This window comes from Clarias gariepinus, chromosome 8 (genome assembly GCF_024256425.1).
Source record: "Clarias gariepinus isolate MV-2021 ecotype Netherlands chromosome 8, CGAR_prim_01v2, whole genome shotgun sequence".
NCBI lineage: Eukaryota > Metazoa > Chordata > Actinopteri > Siluriformes > Clariidae > Clarias > Clarias gariepinus.
This window is the reverse complement of record NC_071107.1, coordinates 30,730,055-30,742,300: the sequence shown is the minus strand read 5'-3', so window position 1 is coordinate 30,742,300 and position 12,246 is coordinate 30,730,055. Positions and strand designations below refer to the sequence as shown.

Genomic DNA, 12,246 nt, shown 5'->3' with positions numbered 1-12,246 from the left:
AAGAGGAGGAAAGAAAAGAAGTGTGAAGGTTAAAAGACAGATCGAATCAGGATAGGAAAAAAAAGAAACCAGGAAACTGCAAAAAGAAGGATGTGTTTGGTGGTAAGTTTAAAACAGACCAAGCGGCAATAGAAATAACTCGTGTGAGCAGTCGAGAGAATGCGGCAATGTGTTTCCAAAACTATCAGTAGGATCAATTGAAATGGCAACTCATTTCCTTTACAGACTCGAAAAATAATGTCTCCAGACGAAACCCCTGCTCATGTGAACCTCCGCTATTAAATGAACAGGAATGGCCGCTGTGTTTTCTTTCATCACACATGAGGTGGCCATTTTTCATCGATCAAGCTAGGTTCATTATCCTCGGGTCTCATGTCCCCCTTAATGCATGCCATGCGCCAAAGATGAGGACAGATTAAGCCGTTCCGCTCCTGGTGGAAGACACGGTCTGTTTACTCACCATATTGATGGCGCTTCAGTGCCACTGATCTCCAGAAAGTCATATCTGTCCTCCAGCTGGAAGTCTGTGAACACCAATGCGATGGTGTCCCCGGGCTCAGCCAAAATACTCCATGTGCAGTCCGCACTGTTCTCATATTCTGAGGGGAAGTTGGGACTGGCTATTGTTCCTGTCGTCCCTCTAAGTGTGCCACCGCATGCTTCTTCAGCTAATCAAAACAATAATAAAAAAAGACAGTCAAATTACTGAATTTTCTTTTATTGAATCTTTTTTTCATCTTTTTTGCAGAAATGCAATTTCTATTTATTGTTAGACATTTAAATGGGTTTCCCATTGTGCATGTAAAAACAAACAATATATATTATTATTTACTTTCATATTGGCCAATTTGATTTTTCCCCCCATTATGACCTCAAAAGAAATCCCCTCCACCAGCTTGTTGCTGTTCTCGAGTGGCACATGGCTCAGCAGGAGATCGTTTACATAGATGCTAAAACAGTACATTTGGAAGAGGAGTGAAACAGTTGGAGCATTAACAGACACTTTGGAGGATGTCTCATACATACACTGCCTGGCGAAAAAGACTTCAATCAACCACCTTTAGCTTTAATTATAGCACATGGTGTGATGCCTAGATCATGTGTGAAAATGATTCCTTGTGCTCCAAAGAGCAATCTTTTATAGTTTGAGCCCTGGAACATGCCCGTGCCATCAGGGAAGGAAAAGTTCATAATACTCTGGTCATTGAGTACATTTAGGTTATCAGCTGACTTCATTTTATTGTCACATTACATTGCTGAGCCCAAACCAGACCAACTGAAGCAACCCCAGAACATACCAGATGCTTGTACGGTGGACACTATGCATGATGGGTGCATCACTTTATGCGCTTCCCTCCTTATCCTGACTCACATATCACTCTGGAACAAGGTCCAGCTGGGATCATTAGACCACATGACATTTTTCCATTGCTCAAACGTCCAACCTTTTTTTTCTGTCTAGTCTCACTAACAAGTGGTTTTCTTATGGTCACACAGCTATTTAGTCCCAATCATGTGAGTTCTAATGACATCACTGTATGTGCATATGGAAATGCTCTTACTTTCACTATTAAACATTAGCTCTGGTTTTTACTGTTAATTGTTTACCAGATGTTTTAGTGATCGCTATTTATAATTGTTTTCAGGCAGTGTATGTTGTTAGAGACTTAAACTAAGAGTAACCCCAACAACAGACCAATAACAGCCGGTTTACAGTAAATCAATTGAAATTTAGCAATCTTGAACACAGATGAATTTAATATAGTATTTCATTTATAAAATTACAATTATTCTAATCATCTTTAGATTTATTTTGGCATTTAGTTCTAGGAAAAAAAGTTAATTATTTGCAAGTAGGGTAAGAACCTTTAAATGAAAGCCATCTAACAGACTAAGTAATCTCACATAAAATGACATTTTGATTTCACAATAAACAATATTATTATGTAATTTAAAGAATTTGACAGTGCATTTTACTCAACCTGTTAATTTATATGATACAATTCATTTAATCGGTTTAATAAAAGAAAGGTCATTGATTGGTTTTCTTGCACATTGTGGCAAAACTTTCCTAAAAGCGTTTTTCACACTTGCTCCAAAATCCTGAGTCGGCACTTTAAGCCAATTCAAGTCTTGTTTTGTGGAGGTGCTCGTAATCACAGGATTGCTTTCACAGAAAATAATTCTTCCTGAGCGTGGACTGATTACATTTCTTTTGTACGTGGAGGTTTGGGTGGTTCTGGGAGCAGATATCACACACACACACACACACACACACACACACACACAAAACAGATGTGGACAAAGCAAGTCCCAGACCACCATTTTCAAGTATCCTAGTTGAGAGACCAGGGATCGTTTCTCTGGACTGCTCACAGGCTCAAAAGCAGCTTTCGCACTTCAACAAACAGCCAACCTCTCGGGGCATACAGCTCGGGTCCGCGAAAAAAATAAGAAAAACTCAAATGTAAAAACATCTTAAGCGTACAAACCAAGCAGCAAAGTCCCAGAAGAAAACTTCACCCCATTGCATGTTTTATTTTTAATGCTTTTAAAATCTTACCTCTACAGAACGGTGCAGGGAAGTCCCACGATGCACCACTCCCAGGGCTCACAATACACGTGAGCACAGCATGGCCTTCCAGGACGTAGCCCATCACACAGGAGTAGCGGATTTTGTCTCCGATGTTATACCTCGTACCGTGAATGATTCCTCTCGGTATCAATCCTGGATTTCCGCAGGTGTGACTCGGCAGCACTAGAAAAAAAAAATAGCACAAACATTAAGCAAAAGACATGCATAAGTGTTTCCGACTGGGCTTCCCTATAGGTGCTGATGAACACAAGCACACGCTGCGCCAATCACTCTCTTCGGTTTGTTCCTCATCTACTAACTCACTGCTAGCCTCTTTGGGTCAGATCAGAGTCTTGTTTCATCTTCATAGAGCCAGACAAGCTGAACTCTAGAGGTTTCATGCTTCATGAGAATATATATATATATTTTTTTTTTTAAGTTTGCACATCTGAGCCTGCTCCTGTGTTCTCTCAACTCTCAAGCTAGTCACACTCACCTAGAATGTGAGGCACTTTTTGTAAGCTCAAGTCTACACACTTCAGCGATACAAAAAAACCTTTGAATTTTGAAAAATATAGAATATAGGTAGGGAGTTGTAGAGAACAATGTCATGCAAAAAAAAAGTGGCTCTCTACAAAATTCCAGTGCTACTCCATGACTTTGTACCAGCCTCTCAGTATGTGGTTTATTCATACATATAACATACAGTATGTAGGTGTTTTGAGGGATGCCTCGTATAAATGGGCTCAAATATTATTCCAAAATAGAGTTTTCTAATCAAAATAGATTAATCTGATAATAACCAACTTTGTAAAAGTAATAAATTTAAGAATATTAGTTTGAGAATCTGTTGAATTAAAAATAAAAACCCTGTTACTGTTACCTTACTTAGCTGGAACCTAATTTTAAACCAGTTGCTCCATAGATTAGGCCAGGAAAACTGGTTCCACAGTGGCACCAACTCTTTGCTGCTCTAGAACCAAGAACCACTGACAGTATACTGCATGTCAGAGGCTGGCCACCAACAAAAAGCCCAACTAAAAACTTTATGACTGCCAATTTTAAAATAGAGCTAGCTAGTGTGGTGTGGTCTACTTAACCCAAAAAAGACTACCACACATTAATGTCCTGAACTAAATTAAAACCGCAGTGGTGCGTGTAGTAGACAAATTGTCCCTGCACCATGGTTCTAGTCAGATAAAACTACAGGGAACTTTAAGAACAAATCATGCAGATACAATCTAAAATGTTTACAAAGGGACAACAAAGAAGCATTGATCAGATTACCAACAAACTTAAAAAAAAAATGAAGTGGCATTGGTCAGGCAGGAAAAATCCCATTTTGAGTTTCCGAAACTCAGTCCTTAGGCACAGACCTGCATGCAAACTGACCGGATCCTTGAACCTGACCATACCGGTGCTAGAGGTGAAGCCTCAAAGTTGCATTGTTGTCATTTTTTTTTTTTTGGCTGTTTATTTAGCTACTGTAGGCTAGCCAGCTGTTTGACATACCCCATGCAAACATAACTCCTAACTGCTCATAATGGTGAGCACTTGGTTTACTGCACATAGTAACAACGTAGGTTCTTGCGCCTTGTCTGAACCAGGAAATGAGCGATGGAATCGTTTGCCCAAGGTCAGGGTGTGCTGTGTATAGTGTGTTTTGGATTCAAAATGTGCTTTCCTTGCACAGTTTTCCCAGGGGTCGTGTTAGAGAGTGTCGCTGGCTCCTGTCAAAGAGGAAACCACAGTGTCAAAGGCAGAGATCCCCTAAAGGCATATTAGCCTTGGGGACTTGTCTGGCTAGTGGAGTCTACAACATGGGGATTGCTTTGCAAGCTTAAATGCGATTCAGTGTTTTAGCCAGGTGCTGATTGAATATGGTGGGCATTATGCAACTGAGGGAGGACACATTAATAATCATGTCAGGTGGCACGGTGTTGGATTACTTAATTTCATGATGCATGTCGGTGTGGGTTTCGTCTGAGTTCTAAGGTTTTCTCCAAGGTTTCCAAGACATGGCAGTCAGTGAACTGGATATGCTAAATTAGCCCTGGATATATTTGACTGTGTGAATGTGTATGCATGAAGCCCTGCTATGGATTAGTGTTTCACCCAGTGTGTATTGTATTTTATATCCGCATCAGGCTCAGTGTTCCTGGAATGTGCGCCGCATCCAAAAGAGAAAATAAATACGTCCTGATGAATGAATAAATTAATGAATATAATTTCATTTTACTTTCACCAAAATTCATATACTGTAAGCCTCCTGTTTAAGATTTTCAAACTAATGAACTATAAAGCATACAGCCGTGCATCAATAAACCTCATCGTGTTCTCTGTCTAATCTGTTATACACATTGAAAGTCGGCTCTATCAACAGCATTTTTACAAGGTATGATACATCTGTATTAAGATGTATTTACTTGCGAAATCAATCTAGAGAACACGGGCATGAAGTGTAGAGATTTGTAAATGTTTTGGAGCCCTGAGGCAACTGACATTTTCAGGCCTCGGCAATTAGCATAATCGCTGCCAGCTGATTCTTCTGGATTCACAGACGTACGCTCGCTGCTGATCCTCAAAATATCACATTTCTCAAAATATCATTTTTGACTTATCGACTGATGGTATTTTACCTACGGAAATATAACATAGACCTCACTTCATTGCCAGGGTGCGCCACCCAGCTTTAACACCAACACTCAAGATAAACTGAGATGCTGCCAAATTACGGTAGGTGTCAGAAGAAAAGAAAGCCAGTGAGAATCTTGTCTTGTCTACAGCTCTATTTTAAACACTTAGGACTTGCAATTGATTTAATCTGCAATAATTCATTTTGCAAATGTCTCCCTCCTGAGATCTCAGGCGACTGGAAGAGCAGCGTTCATTAATCACGCTCTCAACTGACAGAGTCTTCTGCTGCACTAGCTTTGGAGGGAGAATACAGTTTGGTAAACATTTGATTTATTGTCTGATTAACAGTCAGTGGCAAGACAGAAGGGTCAATTTAATTGAATTTGAATGCAGCATACTCCTGTTTTTTTTTTTCCCTCCCTTGCGTTCCGTTCCAAAAGATGACCATTTCATTTGGCTTGTCAGAAAGCAATTATTCATGATGTCCTTTTTTATTGGACACACCTCTCCATATGGTGCTGATTTATTCATTTCATACTCTGACAACACATTCCAGGCAAACCTGAGCCGAGGTTCCTGGGTATTTCTTTACAATAAGCCGATACCTCATCTCCAGTTTAAACCCGTAAACCGAGCATGCGAACGTGCCCGAGACATCTGTTCGTTCGTGCGACTATGCAATCAGCCTATCATGTACATAGCAGCGGTGCAATGCAGATGCAGGTGATGAGCTTCGGTTAACGCTCGCATCAAACATCAGAATGGAAAAAAATGACAATGTCTCTTTGACTTTGGCCATGGCATAGTCGTTAGTGCCAGATGGGCTGGTTTGAATATTTCAGAAACTGCTGATCTCTGGGGATTTTCGCACACAACAGCCTTTACATTTAAACAGAATGCTGTGAAACACAAACACCAGAAAGCAGCAGCAGCTCTGGGTGCAAACACCTTGCTGATAAACGAGCTGAGACGAGAACGTCCAGGAAGCTGACAGGAAGGCGGCGGGAATTCCAATAAGCACTCTTTACAAACGTGGTAAGCTGAAAAGCATCTTAGATCGCACAGAAGACCAGATTGGGTTCCACTCATACAGTACCTGTGTTTACTAGAAGATTCCTGTATTTTTTTTTTGTGTTCCTTATTTTCTAGTGCAAAATTTCTAAGAAAACTAATGAAGTTCTTGAACTTTGAATAAACTTCTGGGTACTGCTTCTTCAAACAGCCGTTTTGTGCCAATTTGACGACGACGACAAGTGACCATTTAAGACGCATTTTGTCGGTCAGTATTTTTTTGGAAAGCTTCTTTGTGGTAATAATGTTGTCAGGAGTCCAACTGTTGCTCTTTTGAATAGTGACTCGAGCACTAATTAATGCCTCACACCCTAATTGCCCCCCTCGCTTCATTTTCCTGACACAATAAAAGATCAATAGGGCAGTTACAGGCTGTCACAGGCTCGATTCTTGAAATACTTGTTTTTTTTCCTTTCATAGAAATAAGACCATTGTGAGCATGAGGTGGACCGACGTATCACTGCAGAGCAAGGACAAAGACCAGAGGGTAGGCAGAACAGCATCTGGGCCATGGTATGGATCCATTCTCGTACTGGTAAATATCAGGAGGAACTACTAGTGTGTCTTCCTAATACACAAATAACTGATATGACGTAGGATTTGAACAGTATGTTTAATATTATGTTTTCCGGGGCAGACAGGCGAGAGAGGTCATTAAAATATGGATACCAAGACAGTGAGAGTGCTTGAACAACTGAGACTGGTGCTTTTAAGTCAAGGTGCATTTCATGGCAAGGTGCAGTTTCTCTCATTTTTAATGACCAAACTGTGTAATGCCGCTTAGATCGGTCACCTTTGCAGACTCTATTAAAGATACTGTTTAAAAGTCATGAATTTCACCACAGAGAATCCATAGGTACTGTAGTAGCACGTGGCATCAATGACCGAGCAAAACAAAATAGTTTGTTTTGCTCATAAAGCAAGCGAAACAGAGTGCTCCTTCACACACCAGCCACATTAATATTAATAGAGATGAAAAAAATAATAATAACCGATTCAGTAATGTATCCTAATTCTTGTCGCATGGAAATTCATGTATTCATGATATTTCTAAAATCATGACACTTATAGAATCTCACCTACTGTAGGTATCGCAATAACATTGTTGTGGGTGGTCCCTGGTGATGCCCATCCCTACTGTAAATGTTCCTACTCTAAGTACTTACTTTGGTATCAGTATGACTTTTGGATTGCACACATACTTGTATTCGGCTCTAAATAAATATTGATATTGACGTCCAAATATATAAGAGATACAAGGATGATGAATAACTATAGGGTATTGACGCATCCCTGTTTTTAAAAGCACAGGGAGGAAAATGCTAATGCTGCCTGGCCAGTGATGAACGCCAGCCTCAGGATGGAGCCAAACATGCTGATGCAATAAATACATGATTCACTAGGTTCATGGAGATGCCACAGTAAGATACAGTACAGTCACTGCTTTGTCTCTAATGCCATACCGTTAAACAAGTGGATAAATATCAGCAGGACACACAGGCATGTGCAGGAATGTGTAAAGCTGTCTCACCGATACAATGCTTTCGGGTGCAAATTAACGCCTATGCCACATTTTTATAGTTGTACAGGGAACAGTGTACTTTCCCACACCTTACTACAGGAGGTCATGCCTGTCACAGACAACATTTAACCACAGACATATTTATGTAAAAACCAATCAAGACCATTCTGTTGGAATAAATACTCAGTATCTGTTTCGAGCCCATTGTAAGAGGAACAGTCCACTTCTGGTAAACATTAAGACACAGTCTTTGTAAAACCATGTCTTAGCGAAACTCACACTGACATAAGAAACACTAATACAATTTAATCTGGTTTACTGTATGATGGTTTAAGGGACAAGGCAATTATGCAAATGTGCGAATGCTTAATTGCGTGTGTCCACAATATCCTTCTCTGGGTGCAGACAGACAGCGTGTGTGAGAAAAGGAAGTGTCCTTCAGGCAAACTGCCTTTCTCTAATGTGTAATATGATTGAACCCCGCAACAGTAAAGGCCATTTTGGATTTATTACTGCAGCCACTTTTTGAAGACGCACAGATAGCCACACAGCAGCTGCATAATAGTCCCAGCCATCAATTCCCATTTTAGCTGGTATGACAAATTTAAAGGTGAGCATGAGGCTTTAAATGAAGATGCATGGAGTCAAAAGGGAACACAAGTCAATTTCCTGTGGAAAACGCTGCCATGTTGTGTTAGATGTTGTTAACTCGCTTGGTTGAGCAGGTATTACAGTATGTGTTCTAGGAAATTAATCAACACCTTCAGACCAATCGGATTTAAGAACGTGTGTAATACATACGTATTTAAGTTTTTAGTAATACAATTTCAATAAGCATAAACCAAGAGGCAAGCTCACTTATTGATCATTTGTACCGCTGTATCCTGTATACAGGGTGACGGGAGCCTGGAGTCTATCTCAGGATACTTACAGCATGAGGTGGATACACCAGTGAAGGGGGGCCAATCCATCCCAGGACACACACACAAAGTACTCAAAGAGTACAAACTCTAGAGGCAATTTGGTACCAGCAGTTATTCCTAACCTTCTTTGGACTGTGGGAGGAACCTGGACACTAAGGGTGCAAGTCGACAGTGCTAGTCCAACGTGAAAGTTACAAAATGTGCAGTTCCTTGAATGACCACTAAGAGCCCCAAAGTATGAACAAATCGGTTTCCGTCCAATAAATTTGCTTACAATTCCCCAAAATGCCCCAACTCCTCTGAACACGACCCAAAAAAAAACAGCATCCCAAACAAAGGCATGAGTGCGTCCCCAGCAGCGGTTTTGCTCAGTCCGCAGTCACGGGTCACGTGCATGATAAAAGAACTTTGTGCAAAGTGGAATGACGTCCAAGCCGTTGCTAAGAAGTATCATCCGAACAAAACTGTGGTGAACAGAGTGCCACATCTTAAGAACAATAACGTTATGTCTTTTTTGTGCAGCGCAATTGCATAATTGGGCAGTGAAGAAGAAACAAATCCCTCTGCGGAGATTTTTAGTAAAAACGGCTGCCGAACCAGAGGCCAAGAAACAAAAAAGAGAGAAAACCCCAGACAGAGAATTACCCAGAGTTATTATGGAAGGGGACTCTATAATAGACTAGCACTAACCTCCTCACCACCCATCTTTCTCTTCTCCATTCTTTCACGTCAGAATGTCTCCCTAAGAAAGGTGTGGTAACAGTACATGTAAAAATGGAGTGTTCATTTGTGATGTATTATTTTTGTATAATTAAGGCTTTTTCTATATTACTATGTTTTATATTTTGTGATATAAAGAAAAATAAATTAAACGGTAAATACAGTTTATAGTGATGAAGAATGGATTAATTCTATTCACATGTATTCCTATGAAAAAAGCTTAATCGGTGTGCGACCAAATCGGGTTACAACCAGAACTTAGGAATGAATTATGTTTGTGAACTGGGGTTCCACTGGAAATGATTGCAGCCTGGTACAAAAATGAATTTTTATGTAATTTATTATAATTTACAAAAATTTTGGTAAACTACAAAACATATACATAAATAGGGGCATGGTCAATTGGCATAGTCAATGAGACAGCTGCAATGCAGGTGAGTTGACACGAGATGTTGTGTAGGGCATGGAGGAAGGCGTTGACAAGTAACATTAGGATGTAATCTTTTCATATAAAAGCTAAACTAGCTTAGCCTGTTGGTACTATGGTACATAGCCATGTTCCAGCTGACAACCGGGCTCCGTTCATAACGACAGTTTGCCCATTTGTGGATTAACCAGGCTTTAGTTGGCGTTAGCTCCTGCCAAGATGGCAACAACCAAAGCTCAAAACCTATGGGTGACGTCAAGGAGGCTTTGTCCAGTTTTTTTTTTTAAACAGTTTACCAAACACTATGTGTTGTAGTACTGCACTTTAAATGACTGATAACATGAATTTAATATATATATATATATATATATATATATATATATATATATATATATATATATATATATATATATATATAATTAATGCACGCACCATTCCTCATAGAACTATCCTAATATTATTAGGTTATTATGAAAAAAATATATATATAAAATTTTCACCTAACCACAAGTTGATGTTACTCCCATATCACTTAAGTAGCATTTTACAACAAATCATAGTGTGAAATTAAGTGTCAAATTTCAAAACGGTCTCCTTGAGTGTCTTCCTAACACCCCATTGTATCATTTTGTATTCAAGGCAGATCTAACCCCTACGGAACAACTGCTACGGTCCAATAAGTAGAAGCAGTTTATTACCAAACACAATCAGGTAGTATTTTGCACAGCCTGGACACACACAACTGTCATTAACATGTGCATGTTTTTCCCCCTACACACTGAGGACTACTGTTACCTCCAGATATCACCAGTCCAAAGCTTTTCAGGATGCTGAGAGCTTAAAACAGCCAAGACGCAGCACAAATTAGCATTGTTTAATTACTGGAAACATATTTACCAGAATGTGGGTTGGACACATTACAGTTGAGTAATATTAGGGTAAGGGGTGAGATTAGTATGCATAGAAGTTTTTTTTTTTTTTTTTAGTTTTAGTTATTTGGGGACTGGGGTGTTAAAAAATATATTAACATGCTTTTTTAAAATCAAAACTTGCATTCTGGTGCTGCTGGAACAGTACGAAGCTTCACATCACATGCAATATTTAATTAAAATATTCAACTGATCCTTTTATGCTACTATAGGGAACATACTGTAACAGTGACATGTGAGCCCTCAACCTAAGTATACATCAGGATCAACAGATTGAAATCTTCATTTGCGGGGGAAAAACAACAATAGTTTAACCATCCCAATTTCCCAAGCATGCAGAACAATGTTGGAGACAAACATGTAACATTAGTTTAATACAAATTGCGGAGAAAAGGGGAAGTGGTGGCTCAGGTAGTTGAGGCTCTGGGCTGCTGATTGGAGGGTCGGGATTTTGAGCTACGCAATAGCCAGGCTGCCACTGTTGGGCCTTTGGGTAAGGCTGTATCCCTCTGCCCATATACTGTACAGTATAATACCCTGCTACCAGAGGTACAGGGCGTCTTCAGTGCCAACCCATGGCCTGGAGAAATGGGTGGTTTGTGGCAAGAAAAGCGTCAACCTGTGAGAATAACTTATGAAGTGGCATTCCCAAGAAAGGGAACATGCCCAAGAAAAAAAATATATAATTACTTATACGAATTGTAAAAAAGAAAACTGCTACATAATCCAGAATATCAGGAGAGGCAGATGGGCAAAGATCGACTAGGCATAAACATCAATATTTAAAGGCAAGCCAGAAACATAAGAAAAAAAAATTAATAAATAATTAGGGAGTCAAATACATCAAACATGTGGCAACCAGAATAAAAACAAGGCTTGGAGCTTACACAATCAAATAAAAAGATTAGACTTTACCATAGATAAATGGCCATGAATCAATTATGATTTAAAAATAATCTTTTCAAATTATTTTCTAAATACATTTTATTTAAATGTAAAGGCTGTCTGGCTAATACAGCGAAGGCGTAAAAGTCAGTAACATCGATTCCATGTGGTCATGCTTTGAATTTCTTAGGTAACCTTTATTTTTCTGTGCGTTGAATATAAAAACTTGCCTAATGAGTCGAATCATAATCTGTTCTGGCTTCCCCGTCTTCCCTTAGTAAGTTCAGGCTGAACTTTTTCGGTAAAACAAAGAGCACAAATCAAACAGTGAACCAAAAACTGCAGAGAGAGAGAGAGAGAGAGAGAGAGAGAGGTGAGGGCACATAACAAGCACACCTGCTGCATGTAGACAGCAAACTTGAAGGCTTTCGGCTGTTGTTCGCAGATGTCTACAACCAAGCACTGAGAAAACAGTAACTCTCAGAGCACGGCATAAATTCTTTTTACTTGGCCAAGGTTACAGATATAATATTGGCTCATTTTCCCCCCCAGCATCA

At 39.6% G+C, this 12,246-nt stretch overlaps 1 protein-coding gene across 2 annotated transcripts in view; it reads right to left on the bottom strand.

Annotated features, from left to right (window-relative positions):
* Positions 1 to 12,246, bottom strand: part of LOC128528790 (CUB and sushi domain-containing protein 1-like) — a 401,372-nt gene that overhangs the window by 175,861 nt on the left and 213,265 nt on the right. For both annotated transcript variants that reach the window (XM_053501914.1, XM_053501915.1), the window contains exons 4-5: positions 2,564 to 2,758; positions 461 to 668 (exon numbers count right to left, since the gene is read on the bottom strand). In XM_053501914.1, coding sequence (XP_053357889.1) covers positions 461 to 668; positions 2,564 to 2,758 — 403 coding nt within the window. The remainder of the gene's footprint in view (positions 1 to 460; positions 669 to 2,563; positions 2,759 to 12,246) is intronic.